Source organism: Sceloporus undulatus, chromosome 3 (genome assembly GCF_019175285.1).
Source record: "Sceloporus undulatus isolate JIND9_A2432 ecotype Alabama chromosome 3, SceUnd_v1.1, whole genome shotgun sequence".
In the NCBI taxonomy this organism is placed as follows: Eukaryota; Metazoa; Chordata; class Lepidosauria; order Squamata; family Phrynosomatidae; genus Sceloporus; species Sceloporus undulatus.
Genome location: NC_056524.1, coordinates 219,655,160 through 219,679,652, shown reverse-complemented (window position 1 = coordinate 219,679,652; position 24,493 = coordinate 219,655,160). Strand labels below are relative to the sequence as shown.

At 40.7% G+C, this 24,493-nt stretch overlaps 1 protein-coding gene across 2 annotated transcripts in view; it reads left to right on the top strand.

Moving 5' to 3' along the window:
* The first annotated feature begins 1,133 nt into the window (after positions 1 to 1,133).
* PFKL (phosphofructokinase, liver type) overlaps positions 1,134 to 24,493 on the top strand; it is a 52,201-nt gene continuing 28,841 nt past the window's right edge. The window contains exons 1-5 of one of the 2 annotated variants that reach the window (XM_042456688.1): positions 1,134 to 1,351; positions 12,177 to 12,250; positions 15,782 to 15,859; positions 21,556 to 21,745; positions 23,616 to 23,781. In XM_042456688.1, coding sequence (XP_042312622.1) covers positions 1,246 to 1,351; positions 12,177 to 12,250; positions 15,782 to 15,859; positions 21,556 to 21,745; positions 23,616 to 23,781 — 614 coding nt within the window. In that variant the 5' untranslated portion in view covers positions 1,134 to 1,245. Of the gene's footprint in view, positions 1,352 to 12,176; positions 12,251 to 15,781; positions 15,860 to 21,555; positions 21,746 to 23,615; positions 23,782 to 24,493 lie in introns of those variants that run through there. The other variant, XM_042456689.1, reaches the window with a different exon arrangement.

Genomic DNA, 24,493 nt, shown 5'->3' with positions numbered 1-24,493 from the left:
GCAGCCATGGCAGTTAAAGTGGTGTCAAACTGGGTTATTCCTGGATTGTGGAGGCAGCCACTGTGAAAGAACTCTGGAGCCATTGCTGTTGTGGGCTTTCAAGGCGTTTTAGACATATGTCAACCCTAAGGCTGTGAACCTAGCTTGGCAAGTTTCTTCAGAGGTGGGCACAATGATTGGTTTAGTGTTCTTCTTTAGCTGTGTGTGTGTGTGTATTTGTTACTGTTGCGTGCCTTTGAGTCATTTCTGACTTATGATGCCCCTAAGGCATTGAATCTATCATAGGGTTTTCTTGGCAAGTTTTTTCAGAGGGGGACATAATGGTTGGTATAGTGTTCATATACAATATATATATGTGTGTGTGTGTGTATATATATATATATTGTTGTGTGCCTTTAAGTCATTTCTGACTTATAGTGACCCTAAGGCAGTGAACCTATCATGGGTTTTCTTGGCAAGTTTCTTCAGAGTGGGTTTGCCATTGCAGCCCTCTGAGGCTAGAATCATAGAGTTGGAAGAGACCGCAAGGGCCCTCCAGCCCAACCCCCTTCTGCCATGCAGGAACTCTCAGTCAAAGCATCCCCAACAGATGGCCATCCAGCCTCCGTTTGAAGACCTCCAAGGAGGGAGACTCCACTACACTCTGAGGAAGGAGTGTGCTCCACTGTCGAACAGCCCTTACTCTCAGGAAGTTCCTCCTAATGTTGAGGTGGAATCTCTTCTCCTGTAGCTTGCATCCATTTTTCCGGTTCCTGTTCTCTGGAGCAGCAGAAAACAAGCTTGCTCCCTCCTCCATATGACATCCCTTCAAGTACTTAAACAGGGCTATCATATCACCTCTCAACCTTCTCTTCTCCAGGCTGAGAGGGTGTGAGCTGCGTAAGGTCACCAAGTAGGTTTTATATAGTCGGACCAGGATGCCTGGTGCTACTACAAGCTACAAATCCCAGGATTCCACAGTCATGACAGTTAAAGCGGCAACCAACCGCGTTAATGCTTCTGTGTGTGGCAAAAGGGCAGCCCTCCGCTCCTGCATCATTGAGGCGCTTGAGCCTTGAGGATTTTGGCCCAGCGTTGACGTCTGCCTCAGGTAGCTCCGCCCTCTGTGGGCGGGGCTAGCGGCCTTTGGGTAGATAGGGGCGGGGCTTGAGGGACCCGGCTGGAACGACACTGGTGCTGCTTTTCTTGCCGCTGCTTGTCATTCTCTGCTGGGGGGCTCTGGGTGCTTTGGACGCGTCCAGGAAAATGGCGGGAACCGGGCTGGGCTCGCCGGGGCTGGATTTGGAGAAGCTGCGGATGGCCGGCGCTGGCCTTGCTTTGGCTGTCCTTACCAGCGGCGGCGATGCGCAAGGTCAGTCAAAAGCGAGGGAAGAGGAGGAGGGGAAGAGAACCAGCCAGCTCTCCCCCCCCGCTTAGAAGAAGTTGGATTCGTCCATGCGCTCGAGACCCGGAGGGGGCGGAGAGGGAGGGGGCTGCCTCGCGCGCGGTCAGGTGGGACGAGGAGGACGTGCAGCGGACCACGGCGTGCCAAGGCGCGAGGCACCTCTAGACATGAGCAATCGAACGCCAGACGGGGAGGGGATGGGTGGGTGGGTGGGTGAAGAAGGACGCTGTGAGGAGGGGGCTTGTTCAATCGATGCCAGAGAAATGGAGCACAAAGCCCTAAAGCCGTCATAGCGGAGAGAGGCGGGGCTTATGGAAGCTCCGCCCCACCGACCCCGCCTCTTTCCTTAGTGCCTCGAGGCATCAATAACCATTGTCCAAGGCGATGGAATTCTGGGAATTGTAGTTTGTTGTGGCACCAGAGCTCTCTCACACTGTGTCACACATGGAAGGCTAAATAGCTCACAAAGCCACCATTCCCCCAGAGTTCCATAGCCTTGGATTAAGACACAAACTGGTTAACACAAACTATGGCTTACTGTAACATGAAAATATGTGTTCCCTCTATTCTGCATTAATATAAGCATCTTCTATTCTTGTAATGAAGGAAATTCCCCCAGAGTTGTTTCTGCTGGAGCAAAACTGTTCTCCTTTCTTACATCTGTGCTTCTATAATATCAGGCTACAAAAGGGGCATCAATGCTAGTGCTATCATAGCAAGAAAATCAGCTCATTGATCCCTAAAATAATTGTCCATGCTCAGACTTGTAATTATCCACTACTAAGAGCACCTTTCCACTTGTTACAAAAATCTGAAACACACACAAGTATGATTATTCTCAAGTCAAGACTATAGTAAGTAGTCTCCATATAGTCTTGCCACAAATGTTGGGCTCTCTGGGTTTCATTTTTTGACACATTCAACCAGAATCTCCAGGATAGTGATGAGTGTCTTGCAATATACACAGCCAGTGGCATAGAATATAAGTAGTGATTGTCCAAAACAGACTGCAGAAATAATCCAGTTTGGGACCACTTTAACTGCCCTGGCTTTCAGAATGCCTCTGAGCACGTGAAGAGTGCACTCCCTTTTCACTGCGGAGGATTCAAGCAGCCCTTGTGGCAGATGCAGGTGGAAAAAGGAGGTCCTCATTCCCAAATCAGTGCAGCTGCCCTCTTTAAAACTCAGGCTGCATCCACACTGCAGAAATAATCCACTTTGACACTGCTTTAACTGCCATGATTCAATGCTATATATATCTGGGAAATGTAGTTTTGTAAGACATCTGTCAGAGAGCTCTGGTGCCACAATAAACTACAGTTCCCAGAATTCACTAGCACTGAGCCAGGGCAGTTAAAGCAGTCTCAAATTGGATTATTTCTGCAGTGTGGATGCAGCCTTAGTAGTTAAAGGTGCAGTTTTTAATGATGGAAGTCTTGGTCCTCTGATGTGCTTCAGTCATGGCACAAACTCAATAACTGCCCATAGGCTATCCACTTATGTTTTTCCCCTCCCTGATTTTTTCTGTCTGCAATATAAGCACATACTTTTCCAATATTAGGTATACAGTGGGCTCTTGGTATCCCCCATGGATAACAAAATCTGTGGATGCTCATGTCCCATTAAATACAATAGTATAGTGAAATGATGTCCCTTATACAAAATGGCAAAATCAATGGAATGCATATATTTTTTGAATATTTTCAAACCATGGATGCTTGAATCCGTGGGTAAAAAATCCATAGATACAGAGAGCTGGCTGTATGTTGTAAGGATTACAGGAAAAAATGCTTGGAAATCTGAAGTAATATCACAACAGTATATAGACATCAGGCTCCTGTGCACCGGACTGTACTTCTCTCTGGCTGTTCTAGCCAAGGCTGATCAGAATTGCATATGGAGAGACACATGTTCACCAACTGGCTTTACCAATTTGGTCATGGCAGGAAAGTAGTTCATAGTGGTTTGGGTTTGAGCCTTGGACTATTACTTTGGAGACCAGGGTTCAATACCCAGCTCAGCCTTGAAACCCACCTTAGGCAAGTCACATGCTCTCAGCTTCAGGGGAAGGCAATGGCAAACTTCCTCTGAGCAAATCTTGCCAAGAAAACCCCATAATTGGGTTGCCTTGGAGTTTCCATATGCTGGATACCACTTGAAATTTGAACTTCAAATTATTGAGTGTTTTGCATGTTGCTTATGGAACATACTTTGCTGATTATTAATACTAGAAACCTCTCATGAGGTATGAAATATTTTCCATTCATTGGATTTGAACTCTAACCTCGGGGGGAGGGGGAGAGGGGGGGCTGAATGAGGCCCACCTTTTTGCTGTATGATTTCAGCCTGACTCTCAGCAAGCTAAAATTGTATCTGACTGTTATACCTATGCTTTGCTGCAAATAATTGCATTTGCAAGTAATGGCAAATCTAATGTAACTTGCCTAAATTCCCTATTGTGCTGCATCCTAGGGTTGCCATATCCCGCCTGGGGGCGGGACTTTCCCAGTGTGGGGTGTGGCTACACGGTCCCGCCCCGGTTTGGCCCCGCCCCCAGGACCCCACCCCCACCGATGCCAGGCAGGGAAAAGAGCCTCGCCTCAGCAAGGCTCGTCCCCTGCTTGGCCTCCTCCGCCGGTCAGGGAGGCTTCAAGGCAGGGGAAAGAGTCTTTCTTCTTCTTTCTCCTCCTCCTCTTCTTCTGTCTCCTCTCCTCCTCCTCTTCTTCCTCCTCTTTTTCCTCTTCTTCTCCACCTCATCCTTCCCCTCTTCCCTTTTTTCTTCCTCTACTTCCTCTTCTTCCTCCTCCTTCTTTACCCCTCCTCCTCCTCCTCTTCTTCCTCCTTTTCTTCTTCTCCGCTTCCTCCTCCTCTGCTTCTTCCACTCTTCCTCCTCTTCTGGTTTTTGGCCAGAAAGGGAAGCACATTTCTGCCATCTGTCTAGGAATAATGCCAAATGTCCTCCATTTTTATCATGCCTAAGAAACATGCATTTATATGAAAAAAATTTTTTAAAAAGCATCAATGTTTGAGCGCCCTCCATTTTTAAAAATGTGTCCTCCATTTGAAAATTTTGTCGTACATTTGTCCCAGTTTGGAGGTCCTGACTTATGGCAACCCTACATCTGTAGAACTGAAGATTTTCCTATGTCAGTGATTTTGTTTTCTCATTAACTTGTAAAGGTCATCTGTGGTGCTAAATTTGTTAGTCCTCACGTGACCATCATAGACATTGATTAGGAGTAGACATGTGGCTCTTCTTATCAGATCAATATGCTTAGACCTTTATGTGATAGTGTTATGTTTGTATGTCTGTATGTCTGGAAGAGGAGATATATCTGTGTATAGGCACAGAACATTAATAAATTAAAGACAACAACAACCCTCCCACCTCAGTGTGTCCCACAGGATTACCCCCCCATTCCCATTGTTCTGAGTCCCCAAAATAGCAAATTGGGCCCAGAGACTTGGAGAGGAATGGATTTCCCCATTAAATGTAATGTCTCCTTGGGGCTTCAGGGAGCAACTCTGGAAGTGACTGGCTGATGACTTAAAAGTTGTGCCCTTTGGAGCCTTGCCTTTCTTTGGGAATTCAAAATCAGGGGCGTAGGGGGTGTTATCCCAAAATATCCACCGGACCTCTCATCCACAGGGTCGCCATGACTTGACATCAACTTGAGGGCAGATAACAGCAACAACTTCAGAAGTAACCTACCTGTGTTGGGATAAATTATTGTTATCTTATTTTTATGTTGTATTTACACATTTATTTTTAAAATCAGTAAGTACAGTATTCTCCTTTATAGTCAAGGCAGTGGGTGAAAAATATTTATCATGCTTTGTCACTGGTGATCATCCAAACAGCTTGAAATACTTCTCATTGTGATATTTATGATCTAAATTTCTTTCACAGATCAACACTTTTTTTAAAAAAAAAGCCTTCATCAGCTAGCATTTGATCTTGGTTGGATATTATAGTCTTATCCAATCTTCTCACCCTTCTGAATGTCAACTTCATTTCTTTGCCATTTCAGTAACAAAGCAGAGCATTACAGAAAATGAAAAGAAATTAAAATGTGCCACACAGTAAAGGCATAGTAGGTTTAGTTTTTTATTATGGTAAAACAAAGAAACAAACTTTTCATTTCCAGATTGTTTCTTTCTCAAAATGAAAATTCTAGAAAAACAGAACTTGTTCTCTCTCTCTCTCTCTCTCTCTCTGTGTGTGTGTGTGTGTGTGTGTGTTCGTGTTCATATGCTGGTGTTCTGGAACAGCCTTTTGCCCTTTCACAGCTTTCTCTTTGCTCTTGTTTTGTGTTCAGTGGTTTCTGAGGTCATTTATAATGAAGTAATCTCTCTAGTTTTAGAATAAAAAATGTTGTGACATACACCTTGTCTGTACAGTGTAATACATTCGTGATACTTATGAATAATTATCTTAATATTGTTAAGGTATCCTTGAAACCACTTCCCTCTCTAGGTTATATGTTTCGGAAGCATGGAACTGTGACATTCAATCAATAGCCAGTTAGCAAGTCCTTTAGTCTCACTAATTTGTCCTTTAGTCTGACTCACTTGTCTTTTGCATCACTCAGTTTCTCATCCTTACTGTTGACATGGTTTATATTTGTGTATAACACAAAAGTATTCTGCTGCTGAGACCTCAGCTGTTCTTCAGCTGTAAGTAGAGGCAGGCACTTTCAGGGGAACTATGCTAACATAAATTAGCAAATAAAGCCATTTAGTAAGAAGTACTACATAACTGCTGTGAATCTGAGCATATTAGTAGACCTATGAACAGAACTGGGCCTTATGACAGATTATCGGGGAAGTGAATATTCATCACCTAAGAAAATCCTATGAAATTCATGGGGTTGCCATAAATCAACAGGCAACTAGAAAGCATATGTACAGAAATATGGCATATGCATATGCACATACACAAATATGAAGCCCATTTATTACGAAAGTTCCAGACAAAATGTTTTCTGATGTGGGCAAGCCTTCCATTGTACAATTGCCCTCAGGGAATTGGGTGTGTTTCCATGGCAAAGCAAAGGAATGCAGTATAATAACCTGTATTTTGTAACCAAAACCTGTGTGTCTATATCTTGCTAGGAACAGCAGGAGGCCCATCAGTAAGATTTTGCCTACTGTTGAACAGGGCATCCTGAGAAACTGGTGGGATATGTGAATGGAAGGTTATTTCTTGTACAGTCCAGACATACTGAGGATGGTGGCATATTAGAATAGTTTGACATAGAATTGAAAGGTACCATGGATGTAATCTGATCTGTTCCACTGCCGTATGCGGCATTTTCGTTGTACAATGCAGCTATAGGCATCCTTGAGAAGTGACTGCCTAATCTCAATTTAAATAACTTTGTGAATCCTTTGCCATTCTGGTGCCTAACATGTCCCTTCCAGTGCTACTTTCTAGAACAGTCTTCTGAATGTAACCTAATAGATATACAAGGGTTTAGAAAAAAATACACTAATCTCTACTCTAAATATAGCACTGTACTACTGAGACTTATTTTACCTGTATGTATATACTTGCCTTCAAGTTGCCTGCTGTCTGTTGCAGCCCCATGAATTTCACAGGGTTTTCTTAGGCAAGGGATACATAGAGGTGGTTTTACCTGTTCCTTTCTCTGAAATGTAGCCTACAGCACCTGGTATCTGTTGGTGGTTTCCCATCCAAGTACTGTACTCACCAGTTCTCATAAGCTGACCCTGCTTGCTTGCAAGATCAGATCCATATTGAAATTTAAAATGCTAGCTTTTAACCATAAGATAGCCTTGTGCATTGGGTCCATGAATGATTTTGGAGCCATTTTAGCTTAAACATATTAGCAACTCCTTTACAGAATGTTTGTGGAATGGACTAAGTAGTAATTTTTCTCCTACTTAGCTCTGATTGGATTCTGAAATCCTTGTGGAGAAGGAGGAGAGATGGATTGATTCATTGGATAGAACCTTGATCATGGGTACAAGACCTGGGTTCAGATTCCAGTACCCCTGTAGATTTTCTAAAACGCCCCTTTCCAGCTAGTAGCTTCTATGGCTGCTTGCTGGAGATGATGTGGATTTTAGTCAATGCACCTAGAAGGTACAGGGTTGAATAAAACTGGTCATATATTTTTCTTGTAATAGTGAAGTAATAACAATTGCTTCCTTTGTTTCTCGCTTTCTCTCTCTCCATATCTGATGCTAAATCACAGTACCAAGGAATGAAGATTATGTTCTTCCACGTGGTTTGTCTGTGGTTTCATATTTATTGTTGTGTGCCATCAAGTCATTTCCAACTTACGGCCACCCTAAGGTGAACCTATCACAGGGTTTTCTGAGGCTGAAAGTGTGTGACTCACCGAAGGTCACCCAGCGGGTTTCCATGGCCAGGGTATTGAACTATAGTCTCCAAAGTCATAGTCAAACGCGCAAACCACTACACTATGCTGGCTCCTGGTTTCACATTCAGCTATATGAAAATACCACAAACTGTTTTTCCCTTCTACAGAGTAATGTGTGTCTACAACCAAGGATTAGTTAATACTGGATTCAGCTAAATATAGAAAATTTTATAAGGACTGTGTGGTGAAGTAATACAGAAGAATAAATTGAAGATAATATTAACTACTGTAATTTGTTTCTAGTATAATTAATACTTCCAGCAACAGGATACAATCAGCTCTCTTTATCCATGGATTCTGCATACACAGATTCAACCATCCATGGCTTGAAAATATATTTTTTTCTTAAATCCAAAAAGCAAACCTTGACTTTATATAAATGGCATCATTTTACCACCCCATTGTATAAAATAATATAATTTGCTGAAAAAACATAAAAGATATTCCAGTTTCAACTTCCCTAATGGTTACAGACATTGAGCTACAATGCAACTGAAATTAGTTTAATAAAATTTTCAAACGGGGTGTTATTCATCTTTGCATTTAATTTTGCCCTTGATACTGTACACAACAGAGAAATTGGTTTAGGCAAGAAAGTATGCCATTGGAGAAGGAACACATCACTTTATTCCTTTTCTGCAGCTGCTTCCAGCACTAGAGACAGATGAGGAGTTGTGAAATGTTCCATCCCCAGATCCTCTTTACTTTTTAATCAGTAGAATTTAGTTGATGCTACGTTCATCTTTTTCACCTTTCAGTGAGATCTAGGAATTCATCGCTTGGTGTGATGATGAGACTCACTCACCCAACTTCTCTTCTTGGATGGCCGCACAATGGTCTTTTTGATCCCACCGCTGGGGTGTGAAGATGATGTCTGCTATCCCACCAATTCTTCACTGTGAGACTCAAACCCAGAACTCTCTTAAGAGTCTCCTGCACTATAACTCTCTTCAGATGTCAGCACTCTGCATTTTAAATTTTTCTCCAGCATAGCACCAACTATTTTTTAACAGCCACACACCCACCATCTAATGTGTCCCAAACCTAAATGACTTTTCTCAATGTTGATATTATTATTATTATTATTATTATTATTATTATCATGATATTTATTTATATCCCACCTTCCTCCAGCTATAGGGACTCAAGGCAGCTAACAAAATTTAAAACAGTCTAAGTCAAACCAATATGAAACATTAAAAATACAAAAGTTTAAAAAACAAACAATTTCAAAAGATTAAAAACATTATTTTTTTTAAACCCTCTTATATAACCATATACAGCCCCCTTGTCAGTGGGCAAAAGCCTGGTGTTTTTATGTACTTCTGAAATCAATTCAAACAGCTGCTTGTTGAAGCAAAGTAATATATTTACAAGTCAGGCTGAATACAGTGTCTCTTTTAATGGATGGTGTTCCCAATAGATTCTGTGTATAAATACTTTATTAGTTACACAGTTTAAGAGTTTCTTTAGCTTGTTTTTGTAATTGTTTCTCTATAGATTTATATATGTTTCCTTACAGACTAAGTTCTCGCAGAACTTTTATTAAATTTTTGTATCTTATAACCCTCCTGGTTACCTGTGACTCCACTAGTCACCAAACACTGTGTCTTGCACAGGACACTACAACAATTTATTTAAGGACAATCTTGGTCCCTTTCTTGGGTACCTAAAACCCTTTCTAACTGCCCTCACAGCAACCTAACCTAGCCTCCATGTATCTTCACCCCTCAGGGCACACTAAACAGCAACAATTCCTTTCAAACCTGCTCCTCCCTCTTATATACTCCTGGAAGCAGCCTCCACCTTTTCCTGGCTGTCCTACTATTGGCTAGTGCCAAGGTTTTTATCTGTCTGTCGTCTCCACACTTTGTTTTTTGTTTGGTTTGTTTAAACAGAGAGTGAATCTTCACAGACATTATAAATATCCTAAAGGCACAAGATTCTGTCTGATCTTGGAAGCCAAGCATAGTCAGCCCTGGTTAGTACTTAGAGAGGAAGACTGCCAGTGATGCTGTAGGGTGTATTTCATAGGAAGGAACTGGCAGAACCACCTCCAAATATTCCTTGCCTAAGAAAACCCTATGAAATTCATGGGGTCTCCATAGGTTGACAGGCAACTTGAAGGCATGTGCATTCACATACAAGCATGTTAGAATTCTGTGCTAAAGGCTCAGCTCAGTGGCTTGTGGCATGACTGCGGCATATTCCACTAAACCAGCATCTTCATGGATGCTTTGCACACCCAGGAGGAAAGCTGCAGAAGTGAAGAGGAGCACAGTATGGTTTTGGCAAGAACTGGATGTGTGTAACTGATGTAGCCTGTGATCAAAGTATAGCATGACGACAGCTAGACAGATGGCCCCAGACAGATGGCTAGCCATGATTAGTGCCTCTAATCAGTTAAGTCACTGTATGTGCCGTAACACATCTAATCTTAATATTTAAAAACAGATTTAAGATGTTGCATACATTGTGCCTTCCATAGCTTCAACTTGCTGCAGGCTCTTGTTTACAATGGAAAACCTTTGTATCTTGAATAAATAGGCAGGGGTGATCCAGAGAATTCAACAGTGATTCTGTTCCTGTAGAGACATCTGCCTGATCCCTCCAGACTAACAATAAAAATACCATCTTGACAAAATGTAGGCCCATGACTCTAACATCATTGTTTTCTTCTTCTCCTATATCAGTGATGGTGAACCTTTTGGAGGCCGAGTGCCCAAACTGCAACCAAAAACCCACTTATTTACTGCACAGTGCCATGTCCCTCTGGCTTTCTAGTAACAAACTCTGGCAAACTCTGTGCTGGGATGATGGCACATGTGCCCACAGAGAGAGCTCTGAGTGCCACCTCTGGCACACATGCCATAGGTTCACCATCACTGTCCTATATGATCTTTAATACCTTTGCCTGATGAAGAAGCCAGTGAACCTTCAAAAGCTTGCATGATGTATTTTGTACATTTTTGGTTGGTCTAATAAAGGTATTGCTGTTTGGATATTGTTGTATTTTGTTGTATGGCCAACCCCTGGATATGTTGCTTTATAGTTTTCAGAGATTTACCTTAACTTCCTCTGCATTGGTTTTGACACTTATTGTTTGTTTTTGTAAACCTCTCTTAAGCTTCTAATTTAATATTTACTTTACCTTGATTATTGCTTTGGTGTTACATAGCAACAAAGTAAAATATGTGAGATATCCCTCAATATGGTATATAAGTTAAGTAACTGGGATGGGTTACACATCTTAGCCCCAGCCCAGAGATTACTCACATTCCAAGAAGTGCTGCTTGGGAGTTGATTTACATACAGAACCTAAGAGCTATAGCCTAAGGGCAGATGGCATGGAGATCAGAAGCAAGGTAGCAATTTGTATTTGAGTACAGAATAGAATCCCTTGTCATCACTCCCAGGGATTATTTAATGCATTGGAGTTTATAGCTACTTCAGTATGTATTTGGAGATAAAGCAGTCCTCCTTCACGCTGTATGATCTGGTGGTTTTTTTTAAATGTTCATTTGGATTCTGTATAGGTTTACAGGAGACATACAGCTGGATTTCTCTTTTCTTTTGCAAGTGGTAAAGTGAAAGTGGGCAAAGGGTGGAGTAATCTCCGAGGTAAATCAGGCACGGAGACATCCACTGTGAATTGGCAGCATTCATATGACAAGCAGTGAGAATAATGCCTAGATTTCTAGACTAGTTCACTTCTCCATCAGAAAGATGTTTGTTATTACCATTTGCTTGAAGCATCTTTGCTCAGTCTGCTTGGCATCTTTTGATAGAGAGGCAGACAAACACTCCCTACAACTTGGCTGGTTTGCAGTTCTCTGCTTTTCCTTTCCCCCCACAGTTCTTGTAAGTGATTTTTCTCCCCCCCCCAAAAAAAATAGGTGGATGCATAGACAGTGTGGACATAATGAAACAAGCTTGTTGAGTGTTTTTCCCTCAGAGAAAAGGGTATATGCAGCATTTTCCAAGCAGGCCAATGACAGGCTCAGTTATACCCTTAAAGAAGGAATAAGGAGGAAAATGAGACACAGCTGTAGACAAATGATGTTAGAATTAAGCCTTTCAGTGATAGTGAAACAGTGGAATGTAGAGACAGCAGCATTAATCATAAGACACATTTCAAAGTCCAAACTGCAGAAATGTTTATTTTAGTAGGAAAAAACCCCAGGAAAATGCATGTGCCAGCCTTCAAAACCACATGTTTCTTCATCAGGCAAATATGTTTTTAAATGTATGCAGGGAAAGATTTTTGTGTGTTTTTCAGGCTATGTGGCCATGTTCTAGAAGAGTTTATTCCTGATGTTTTGCCTGCATCTACGGCTGGTTCAGGGTGCCACTAATGCTCACCTTGTGTCCCATCTCTCTAGGTATGAATGCTGCTGTTCGAGCTGTGACTCGCATGGGGATATATGTCGGAGCTAGAGTGTTCCTGATCTATGAGGTTCAATTTTTATTTCTTTTCTGGATGAAATGGTACAGCCTGAACTTTTGAACAGTGCTGCATAGCTTCTGGGGAACTGTGAGGGTATTAAGAGGAAAGTAAAGCCTGGATAATACAGTTCCGTACATTCTTTTCCTGTATTCAGGGAGAACAAGATTACACTTACTTCCCTACCCACCAGCCATACCCATCCAAGTCTTGAATGTACTAGATGTGCAGAATGCACATACACAAATTCCAGCACAAGGCCAATCCCTAAATATTTGTGAAAAAATTAGCTGTGTGATTTAGATTGATGCTTGTGGGATTTTATCTATGCAAACCCTATTCAATCCTTGTGGCCATCAGAAATGGGTCATGTGTACCTGGGGAAAGAGCAGAGAGGCACAAACTTGCTTTCCCACCACACACAGAAAGAATGAAGTTTGGAAAAGTTACTTGTTTTGGATTATTAGAGAGCCCCAAATCTCCCCACCAGCATAGACACTGACCTTGCTTGCTATGGGACTCTGGGAGCTGTAACTCAAAAAGTAGCATTTCCAAGGTCTGGTACACACTGTGCCAAGCACCACATTGTGCCAAGCTCCTGTCGATGTGATTCAGCAGTTTCTTTCACTGAAAGTCAGTGAAAAACAGAAAACGTGTCCTGCCAAGTTGTGTAATTAAGAAACATAACTGACAGTTTTGTCAGCTTAATTGTATAATTAAGAAACATAATTGACATCTTTGTCTTCTTTCTCACATCCACAGCCTAGAAGAGTAGATTCTGCAAGTTTGGAATTAGGTGGAATTAGTACCATTAAATATATTGTGAGCTTTAAGAGAGTGTAAAGGGCACACTTGGGAACTCAGGGAGCCATTCCTGGAGTGGATGTACAGCAGGGTTGGCAATTGTGGTGCAGTGTTCTGCCCTTGGGACCATCTGGAGGGCCTCTGAAGTGGCAAAAATCCTCCCATAAAGAAACAAAATTGAAAGCCAGAAGTGACCATAGGTCCACTTCTGGTTTTGAAAAGTGGGCATTTTTATGGTAAAGAGTACATAAGGGGACTTTGAAATGATAATTGCTGCTTATGGTTGGAGCAATTGACCCTGCCCTTCTCACGCCTTTTTTTTAACTTGAAAAAAGGTCTGGAGACTCTGGAAAGATTGAAGATCTGAATGCAGACCCAGAGCTGCATTTTACCCATGCTGATGTACAAGATAAAGAATCAGATGTGTTTGTGAAGCATGTGGCATTTGGATCTTAGATCACATAGTATTTCCATACTGATCACAGTTGGTACCTTTTTGATTGTATCTCCCATCAATTATTGGATTAAGAACCTTGTTTAATGTACTTTAAAGCTGAAAACGGGAATATAATACATGCACTGGAAACATGTGAAGACAGATTTTACAATTCACAGCATGATTGGATATATACTTAACTAGTGTTCTTGCAAGTATTTATGCTACAGTTTGACCAATATTTTCACAAACTGCAAGACATGATACTGTTGTTCAAGAGTACAGGGCAACTAAAAGAGAGAGGATGGGAGCATGATGTTCAGATTAAAATATTATTATTGTGGAGAAGGTGACAATGAAACCGGAAATAGTGATATGAAAGTAGTTGTCATATAAGAATTTAACAATATACTATTCAAAAAATCCAAATATCTAATATCTTAAAATGTTTTTTTGAAAAGAGCAGCAGATAAGGAACTCTGATAACTGAACAAAACAGAATCCCATAAGTGTTTTCATGAGAAAGTTTAAATTAAACTAGCAAAAGCATTTTCATTTTTTGTGATAATCTCAAACTATAAATCCACAACAAATCCCACTCTAACTGTAAATTTTGTCAGGCAGTTATAAACAGAGGTGAAAGAACCAAACAAGTCAGATTCAGTAATATAGGGGAATTAAGATGTTTTTGATCTCCATTCCATAACTCAAATCAGCCATCACTGTAGCCATTGGTCAAGGATGATGGGAATTATACTACAACATCTTCTGCAGGACTAAAATGATTCCAGTGCCCCATTCCAATAACACTTTGCATGTTGGCTTAGCTGATTTAGTTCTATAATTTATTTTTATTTTATTTTATTTTTGTGAGCTTTTTGCAGTTCAGCCAACCTCACAAGAAATACTGGTATGTTGTTGTAAAAACATGTGCTCTTAGCAGTCAAGATGAAATGTTGTATTGTAGAAATATTATTATAATGCCTCTGCATTATATATTAAGTTTCATATTTCATGCTATCGTAGGTTTATTTTTATTTGTTTGCTATACTGTATTTTATTATTTAAGGTTAATATGTATTAATATGTATTTTGTTAAATTATTTTAGTAGAATCTACACCTTAGGCAGGTTTATTTTATTTTATTTTAAACTGATTGTATGTACTGCACTGTGTAAATTTACAGCAGTCTATAAAAAAAACTTAATAATAATAATAATAATAATAATAATAATAATAATTTTAAAAAATATTTGTGGGAAAAGTGTATATCACTTCTTCAGCTCAGAGGTAGTACATGTAAAAGTACAACACTATAAAACAACTTAAAAATCTAAACTATAATATTGAGGGGTCTGATTTTAAAAGTACAGCTTTAAAGTTTTAAAAAATTATCTACAAAGAATAAATTTTTTGACTTGCTCCCAAAAAATGCAATGGTGGTGCCAGGCAAAACCATCCTTGGGAGAGCATTTCAGATCTGCACTACCAGAGTAATGGCTCTCTATTTTGTGGTTAAATACACTTCTCTTGCATGAGGCAGACAGAGAAGGGTCTTCTCTGATTATCTCAGTAGACAAACAAGTTAATGTATCAGAGAGCTGTCAATATAGCTGTCAGTCTTTATGTATTGTGACCTTGAGGAGAAGCAATTGGAGAAAGTGCAACCAAGGATTGGAAGTTTTGTGTTACGGTCTATTATAGAATATCCCTATTCTACACAGTTACTTTTAAAATGCAAGAAGGATTATTTTAAATAGATTTAAGGGTTTCTTCTAGCATCTATCTATCTATCTATCTATCTATTTGAATCATATCTAGCCTTTGTCCCAATATGGAACTTAAAGCAGCTTACAGCAGATGCTAAAATACAATAGTGAAAACATTTAGAATAGGGAAAACAGTTAAAATAGTTTAAACAGTTAATAAGTTAAAACAAAATACAGTGGTGCCTCGGGTTACGAAAATAATTCGTTCCGCGGCACCGTTCGTAACCCGAAAAGCCTTCGTAAGCCGAAAACCCATAGGCGCTAATGGGGAAAAAAGCCGCGGCTCTGCCGCGGCTCCATTTAAAACAGCGCCGGAGTTTTTTCGTAACCCGAAAAAACCTTCGTAACCCGAAACAATAAATCCCTATGGGATTTATTCGTATCCTGAAAAATTCGTAACCTGGGTATTTCGTATCCCGAGGTACCACTGTAGCCAATGTTCCCTATGCAGGATATTAATTTTAATGAAATATCAAGCAAGATTTCCAGATGTAATGCTGCCTTCACATTTCTGTCTTTCCTTTCTCTTTGCAGGGTTATGAGGGACTGGTGGAAGGAGGCGATAATATCAAGCAGGCAAACTGGCTGAGTGTATCCAACATCATTCAGTTGGTAAGGCTTGAATGATTATCCTTTTTGACTCCTTATTGGGCTGGTAGACAGGCCTTACTATGCTTTTGGTCTTAGGTCTGGCTATGGTCACATATAGCTTCAGGAATGCAGAAATTGACTTACTGGTAGTACCAGAAATCACTTACACATTTTAATTAATGCCCTGTAGTAAAGTGACTAGTTTATTAAATTTAAGTTGTAAGCTATATTGGCAGCTGCTAAGAAACCTAGGTATAAGCTGCACTGCAGAAATAATGCACTTTGACATTGCTTTAACTGCCATTGCTCAATGCTGTGGAATTCTGGATTTATAGTTTATTGTGGCACCAGGCCTCTCTGACAGAGAAGGCTAATCTCACAAAACTAGAAATGCCAGGATTCCAAAAGATACAGGCATGGCAGTTAAACTAGTGTCAGACTGCATTATTTCTCCAGTTCAGATTAGACTGTAACTTAAAATGAGCAGTGCACTAATGCACATAACCTATCTAACCCTTCTTCATGTGTGCAGGTCAAGAAAGAAGCAGGTAGCATTGTTTTGTGACTGAACAAAAGAAGTATGTCTTATTTCTCTCAACCAGCTGGGATTCATATTCCAAGAATTCCATAATTATAGTGACAATTCCTATACTTAAAACATGTTACATACCTATCAGTTACTTTCTCTGCTGCCACTGGCTGCAAATAACACACACAAACACTAGCGAGAGTGTATAGAGGTTGGATTATTTAGAAGACTAGATGGATAAACATCTAATCTTTTTTGCCAAGCACTTGATTCATCTTCCTTTACTGTCCTCTGTTTACTGTTTCATTCAGTAAGAGTATCTAAGCGGCCTGGGAATGTGCAGGTTGAATTAGTCTTTGAAGATACAAATAGAAAATCACATTGATCCCAATAGTTCAATCAAGAAAGCTTGTAAAAGTAGGGATACAAATTAGTAAAGGAAGGGAAGTAGTGGTATCCACAGTAAAAGATCATAGAGATTCAAGCAGTGAGTACCACAAGGTCATTCGGTCCAACCCCTGTCATGCAGGAATACACAATTAAAGCTCCCCCAACAGATGGTCATGCAGCCTTTGTTTAAAAACCTCCAAAGGAGGAGACTCCACCACTCTCTGAGGCAATATATTCCACTGTTGAACAGTTCTTATGCTAGGAAGTTCTTCCTAGTGTTTAGGTGGGATCTCTTTTCCTGTAGCTTGGATCCATTGCTCCATGCTCTGTCTTTGAGGCAGCAGAAAACAAGCTGAAAAACAAAACCTGTGATGCTGATCTGCCTAAAATCTGATACTGTATTGTGAAAACTAGGAGAGCGACTAGAATTGACTTCAGGGTCTCTCGTTGATATTCTTTGTAAGCATCCCACTGTCATGGTGAAGAGAAACAAAAAAGGTAACCTTTTGCTAGGGTTTATGCTAGTCTTTTAGAAATGCCTTTGGTAGCAGCCACATCCTTGGCCAGTGGTTAGAGGTTCACCAAGGCATGAGATTACCCTTGGCATTCAGTACCAGCCTTCATGTGGGAAAAAGAAGGTGTGGTACAGGAAGGGCTAATCCCTTCCTGGCAGACTTAGTGTACTTGTGGGAGAAGCAGATAGATGTGACTGGGAACATCACATCAAATGGAACCTACTATTCTACTCGCAACAGGAAAAGCTAAAATGAACACCCTGGTCTGTTAAGGCAAGTGGGGAAAAACATGGTTCATGAACCCTGCTTGATTAGGTGGGGAAACCCCCCCACATAATCCTAGTTTAAGAGGTAATGTGAAACTGCGCCCTTCCTGCAGGGCTTTGGATACATTGGTCCTTCAGATGTTTTGGCCTACAAAATCAGCCACTTCCCATCACAGCCAATGGTGTGTGGATTCTGAGAAATGTAGGCTCATGGGAAGTGTAATCCAAAATATCTGGAAGGCTAAAGATTTCTTACCTTATTTTCCTTGTTTTTTTTACCTGCTGGCATAAAGAGAAGAGCAAGTATGTTGTATGCACCAGCAAGGCTGCTTATTTATCACACTGTGGTTTATCAACCCAGGATTCCTAGCACAAAATTTCTAGCACAGTATCACTGGCATGCACAGATGATACTGAATAAGAACAGTAAGAAAAATATCTGTCATCATTAACAAAAGCTCTTTAAATTCTCAGGAAGAAATCTTTCGTGTTCCTGATATGAGCCCCTGAATGGGATATTTAGCTTCAGCTTTGCAGTAGTTAACAAAGGATTGTTTCTTAATGGAAAGTGCACAGAAGAGCTGCAAGTGGGACAGATAATTCTCCCAATCACTTGCTTTCAAATTCTTTCATTTCCATTATATATCCCAATCCAAATATCCTGAGCAGAAGTAAGAATACTTTCATTGTTTGCATGCAGTAATAACAACTTATCCTCTCCAGAGAGTCCCCCCTTTTGTTCAGCTGATACCCTGACATGTCTAACTAGTCCCTTTAATTTCAACCCATTTCAAATGGCAGATAGCAGCTTTGTTAGATTTTTATTTATTAGGTGGATGGGATAATTATAGTCTTGACTCATCGTGTCAGCCAGCCTCAAATACTATGGAATAATTTCTGATGGTACAGTTTGAAATAGGTTGTGTCATGTAAATCCAACATTTGTTTTACTGAGATATTGCTAAATTAACTTTTTTCCCTCTTCAGGTTCAAGAAAGGGTGTTTTGTTACAAAGATGATCATCAGGGCCTTGTCAGTTTTTAGATCAGATCCCCAGCTGGCATAGATCTATAAAATGGGCAAATTAATGACAGCTGTCTCTTCCCCACCCCAGGTAACATGAAACAGGGTCGTTGTCCTCATTTTCAATCACAGGATCTTATGAGTGGGAGGGTCTGGTTGAGCATTGTGAGATGGCACGTCTGTTTCCATTAACTGGTAGCAGCCACACTGATTTTTAACCCAGTGGGAAAGGGTTTTTTAAGACCACTACTTGCCTGATGAGTAGAAAACATTTGCACTGTCAGATGAGTACAAAATGCACACACATAAGCTATGTTTATCAGGTAGGCCTGGATTCTTTAGATGGAACATGCTTAACATGCACATGACTGCTCCTGAAACTGGAAGCGGCTAAACCAGGGTATTTGGAAATTTTGGCTCTCTTGATCATGTGGGACACCAGTTCACATAATCTCTCACTTTTGGCTATTTTACCCAGAGTTGAGGGGACTTTCAATCCAACATCATCTAACAGGCTTCAGGTTCCCTACTCCTGAGCTAAACAATCTGTGCCCCCTCTGTGCATGGTTTATTTATGATAACATGTGAAGTATGGGCTTAACCCTTTCCAGACAAGTGAATCATGATCCATAGTTTTCTGTACTGTCTCTTGTTCAAACTAGACCTCACAATTCACATGTCACAATAGACTAACCACAAATGGAAGGCCTGCTGTTCTTTGCAGGAGGATGAAAGTAGGAGTGACTAAGCAGCATGCACCAGCACTCTAATGAATCCTGATACTGTATTGTGATGTGTACATTGTGAAGGGCACATATTTAAATTGCATTGTTGCACTACATGCTAATGGAAGGATCAGAATGACCCTTTCTTGGAATGAGGATCAGATTTCTGCTTGCATCAGAAAAAGGAAAGTTTATACACATTTTTATATTTTATACACACGTGTACCCTATCTGACATAATGTGTGTGTATTTTGTATTTGGTTATCTAAGGCCCAAGACAGACCGCCCAAAAATGGCGGGCAGAAGGCATCTGTTTTAACTCTGGAGGGACACCACAGCAGCCATATCGCATGGTGTCCCTCTGGAGTAAAAAGACCCCCCCCCAAAAAAAAACCAGGTTCTTTTTACTGTGCACAGCATATGTCACAAGTGCGCCATTGGCGCGCTGGTGACGTAAGTGACGCACAGTGATGTATATATGCTGTGCGTCCCTTATGTCAAGATGGCAGTGCTCGTGTGGACAGGATGCCACCATGATGCCTCCGCTAGGGTGGCGGCGATGGCACGCCCCTTTTGGCCCGTCTCTCTCGGGCCTAAAACAAAATATAAAATGTCTCATGAGAATAACCCCTTAAACTTAAAAGATGTATGTGAATAACTAAAGCCCTGAATATCCATTGCCTTTTGCATTGTGTACTGTGTGAGGGAAAGGTGTATTTTCGCCTTATATTGGGATGAAATAGTCTTGCCTTGTGTAAGATGTCCAAGTATGACTAAGGGTGAGTTGAAAGGGCAGCAACAATTTCTGAATTTCCATTGTATTATGCTTCATGTATTTCAACCTGATTTGACATGTCTGTGCTGGTGCCTTGTTTCTGGGCATCTTGAGAAAATTATTTCAACCTAACTGGAAGTACTCCTGCAGTCTGGGTCCAGATCTGCTCTGCTCATTTGGATATAAGCACTCAGTTTGGGACAGGGCTATGGTTAACATGTTGCTGTGCTGCCATTGTTTGTAAGTGGATCTAACTGTCAGGAACTTATCCAAATTGCTTATAAGGGTATTTGTTTCTCCCCTTCTTAGAACCTTTCCCAATTTGATTGGTGTGTCTCCTTTTCCCTCAGGTAACAGTCTGGTGTTGCATGCCTCTGCAGGATTGTCCCCTCTTGTCTCTCTTTCATGTCTGTCTGGTGTGCTGCTGTTGATGCAGCTGCTATTCTAATGGCTTAAGCAAAGCTGGCGTGTTGAATATGACATTTTAGTCACATTGGCTAGCCTAAACCCTTATGCTGAAAGAGGAGGACAAAGATGGCAGCTTTGCTATTTCCTGGGTGCTGTTAACACCTCCTCAGCTAGCTATGACAAGCATCCAGTCAAGACGCTAACTGTGCTAACAGCATGTTGCCTCTTCTCAGATCCTTTCAGCATTTTGCTTTTTCTTGACTTCTTGTGCCTTCTTTCAAGTGATGCTTAGTGGTAGTAGTCAAAAGTTTTAGCTCAGTGAAGGTGGATTTGTAATGCTAATCCCATTACTGTTTTTGCTTTTTGTGGTAAAGCAGGGAGAATGTTAGGGAGGATCATTCCCCATCACAGCAGTGTTCATCAACATTGTGAGGAGCTAGCAGTCATTCTTCATACAGAACATAAAGAAATGAGTGTGGTTTCTGAGTGCATAGAGAGACACCTCTGGGGATGGCTTAGAACCTTCTGGACTGAACTGTGGAAGGCCAATGTTTTCCTAGGCTCATTGCTCAAGCTGCTTTCAAAAGGAGACATTGTTTAATGGCACATATCACTTTAGCAATATCCATTAAAAAGCAGTATAAATGTTGCATCAGCAAGTCCAGTGAAGACCACAAATCTAGTGACATAGAGGAAAAAGATTCCATCCTTGATATTTTATTATCTCTCCCTGTCAGTTCCAGACCTTAAGAAAGAAATTTCATGTCTTGGAGTGATTGCACTTATTATCATAGCTAATGACAGTGGCATTCCATAGATAAAATGAGATAGAGATAAGAATTCAACAGTCTTTTTCAGGGTCTGCATGGCATGTGTCTTCTGTATGTAGAGAATATGTCAACCCTGTTCTGGGACTATGAAACCATTTAATATCCTCTGACAGAAAGTCACCATTCTGAACTCGCATTGGAAAGCTCAGGTCAACTAGTCATATGTTGTTGACCTCTGGGCTCATCAGGGAATTTGTTTGCTGATTTTTTATTTGTACTTTGAATTTCTTTCTCATCTGCTCTCTTTACTTATAGGGTGGCACCATCATTGGTAGTGCTCGCTGCAAAGCTTTCACCACCTGGGAGGGTCGCCTCCAAGCTGCCTACAACCTGGTACAGCATGGCATCACCAACTTGTGTGTCATTGGAGGGGATGGGAGCCTGACGGGGGCAAATATCTTCCGAACAGAGTGGGGTGGACTTCTGGAGGAACTGGTCAAAGAAGGTATGTGTGAACCTTGCCATCATTCCCTGATACCAGTGCTCTACTGCCTTCCTCAGGAAACTCCCATGCCAATTTTAGGCACTGTCACATCCCCCAGTAACTGAGATGAAGAGTGGCGACAGACTGGTGCCAAAATAAGGCCTGTTAAGAATAATACAGGAGGTCTTAGCGTGCCCAGAGAACATGAGGTTTGCAGAAGTAACAAAAACAAACAAAAGACCTATCAAATATACCCTAAGAGGATACCCGTCTCACAGAGGCCTTATCTCGTCTTTCCAGTTGAAGAGAGAATCTTGAATGTCAGATGGAAAGGAAAAGGGAAGAAACAGGGTGGATCTGAATGAGGAAAAAATGAGCAGCTAAATCAACTAAAAACATATTGCTGGCTGGCTAGAACTCTGAACTGGAGCACTTTTGTTGTGCAGTGAAGACACACTTCAACATCTAGTTGTAGATCCCACTTATTAGTGTGTGATTTATGACCTTCTGTTCATTGTTGCATAAGCATGGATTTCTGTGGAGGACTGCGTAACAATCAGATATAACCTACTGTAGCTGATGTGACTGATGGCTTTTCTGAGCATGTACGGAGAATGTGGCATGGACACATTTTACCTTTAGTAGCCTTGTGCCTCCAGGTGACTTTTCAGTGGTGACAGAATTACATTCTCTTTGCAGTTGTTGGATTTGAGTTGTTTAGAATAATAGTAAACTTTCTGTAGCATTAAAACCACATGATTAAAAATAAATAATGAAAATAATACAGCATGCTAAGAAAAGCCCTTATCTTGTAAACAGTAAACTCTCCTAATGTGTATTAAAATAAAAAGATTGTCACCTGTTAATGAAAGGACAGCAAGGAGGGAAGCAGCTTAGCCTTCTTAGGAAGGGAGAGCCTGGGAGATACCACAGAGAAAGTATTTTAGTACGCTCCCTGTGGGGATGTGGGATCAAGAGGACTGTGTCTCCTGAAGGTGTTAGAGCTTGGACTAGCTCATCTGGGAGGATATAGTCCTTCAGATAGCCTGGATTCAGGCCATGTCGGGCTTTATAGGTCATAACCTGCACTTTGCACTGTGCTCAGAAATATATTGCTAGCTTGTTGCAACATGGCACTAAAAACAACAAACGGTTACAGTTTCTGGGATAAGTATTATAACTTGCTGCATATAATAACTGACCTCTGAGTGTTTGGAAAAACACATGAATAAAAACTGCTTTGAAACAATTTCATATGCATTTTTTAAAAATACCTATTTAATCAAAACAGAAATTATCCCCTTGTCCTTTCAATTTCAGCCTTCTATAAAAGTTATTATTAAGAAGTATGAATTTTGTGATTTTCTTGTCATCAGCTATATATTTCTTGCCCTTTCATTTCACAATAATGAAGATCATATGCACAGGAAGGAAGGAAAAATAAATTTCACTCTCATAGAAACATTACCTGGGATTAAGGTTGAGGCCAGATGTGTTTGAAAAGTTTTCAAACCAAGTGAAATCAGTGCTAAGTTGAGATGTTATACCTCATTCTCCACCCTGTTCTGTTTTAATTCTTTATTTGAGCTTAAGAAATTAATCTGCAGTCAAGCTAGCTACAGTGATAATGAACAGCAAGATTTACAATTTCTCAATATACCATTGGAAATCAGATCAAAGATACAGTGAAATTAGAATCCCATTTTCAGCATCTCATTTTAAAAAATAATATTTTAGATAAATCATCAACTTTATCTAGTTTAGCTAAACCCAGTTAGATAGCCCTCCACTGTCCTCTGTTCTTGATCTTGAAGCATCTTTGGAAATAAGCATTTCATTTGTGATATTACCAGAATAAAGGAGCTTTGCTAATTTTCTCTTTCTTTCTAAGGGAAGATCACAGAGGAGGTGTCTCAGACATACAGTCATTTAAACATTGTAGGCTTGGTGGGTTCCATCGACAATGACTTCTGTGGCACAGATATGACCATTGGCACTGACTCTGCCCTACACCGTATTATGGAGGTGATTGATGCAATCACCACTACTGCCCAGAGGTGAGAATAGGTCTTTCATTTCCTGTCTTTATTTTCATAAGAATACATCATGCGTAGGACTAGTGTGATATCTGCATGATCTGCAATTATTTCTTAACGTGCAGTAGCATTTTTGTAGGTGTGGGTAGTGCAATGAAACTGCTTTCTATTGTCAGAAAAAACAAAATAAAATGGAGAATAATCTGCATTTTACCTAAAATGGAGAATCATTTTGGTTAGAAGTCTTCATTCAAAGTCACTCCCCACCCACCTCTTTTTAGGGACACAAATAGATTTTTTTCCTGGTCACTTCATCTTTAGAGACAAAAATGTACGGCTTGCAAGGGATCAAAAGGGCTGGGAAATGGAAAGGGTGTGGTTTCTAGATCTTCTGTGAATGGCCATCCTAGTGTTAGAACTTTTCTTTATACTGGTTTGAGATTTTTCCTAATTTGTTTGGCACTATATCAGCAAATAAGGAACCCTGATTGCTCATCCAGGGTATGGTATTTGTTGTTCATACACGCACCTCACTTTAGAGCAAATGTGACCTTACCACTGAAACTGTCCCTTCCCCAGAAGAAGAAGATAGGCTGCTGACTGCATGACCAAATTTCCATGTCCTTGTGTAATTCCAAGTTTGAAAACATCTTGCTTCTTTTCAAAGTTCTGCACAAGATGTGGCATATATCTTCACCTTTCTTCAGGATTAGGAGATCGAAGGCTTTCATGG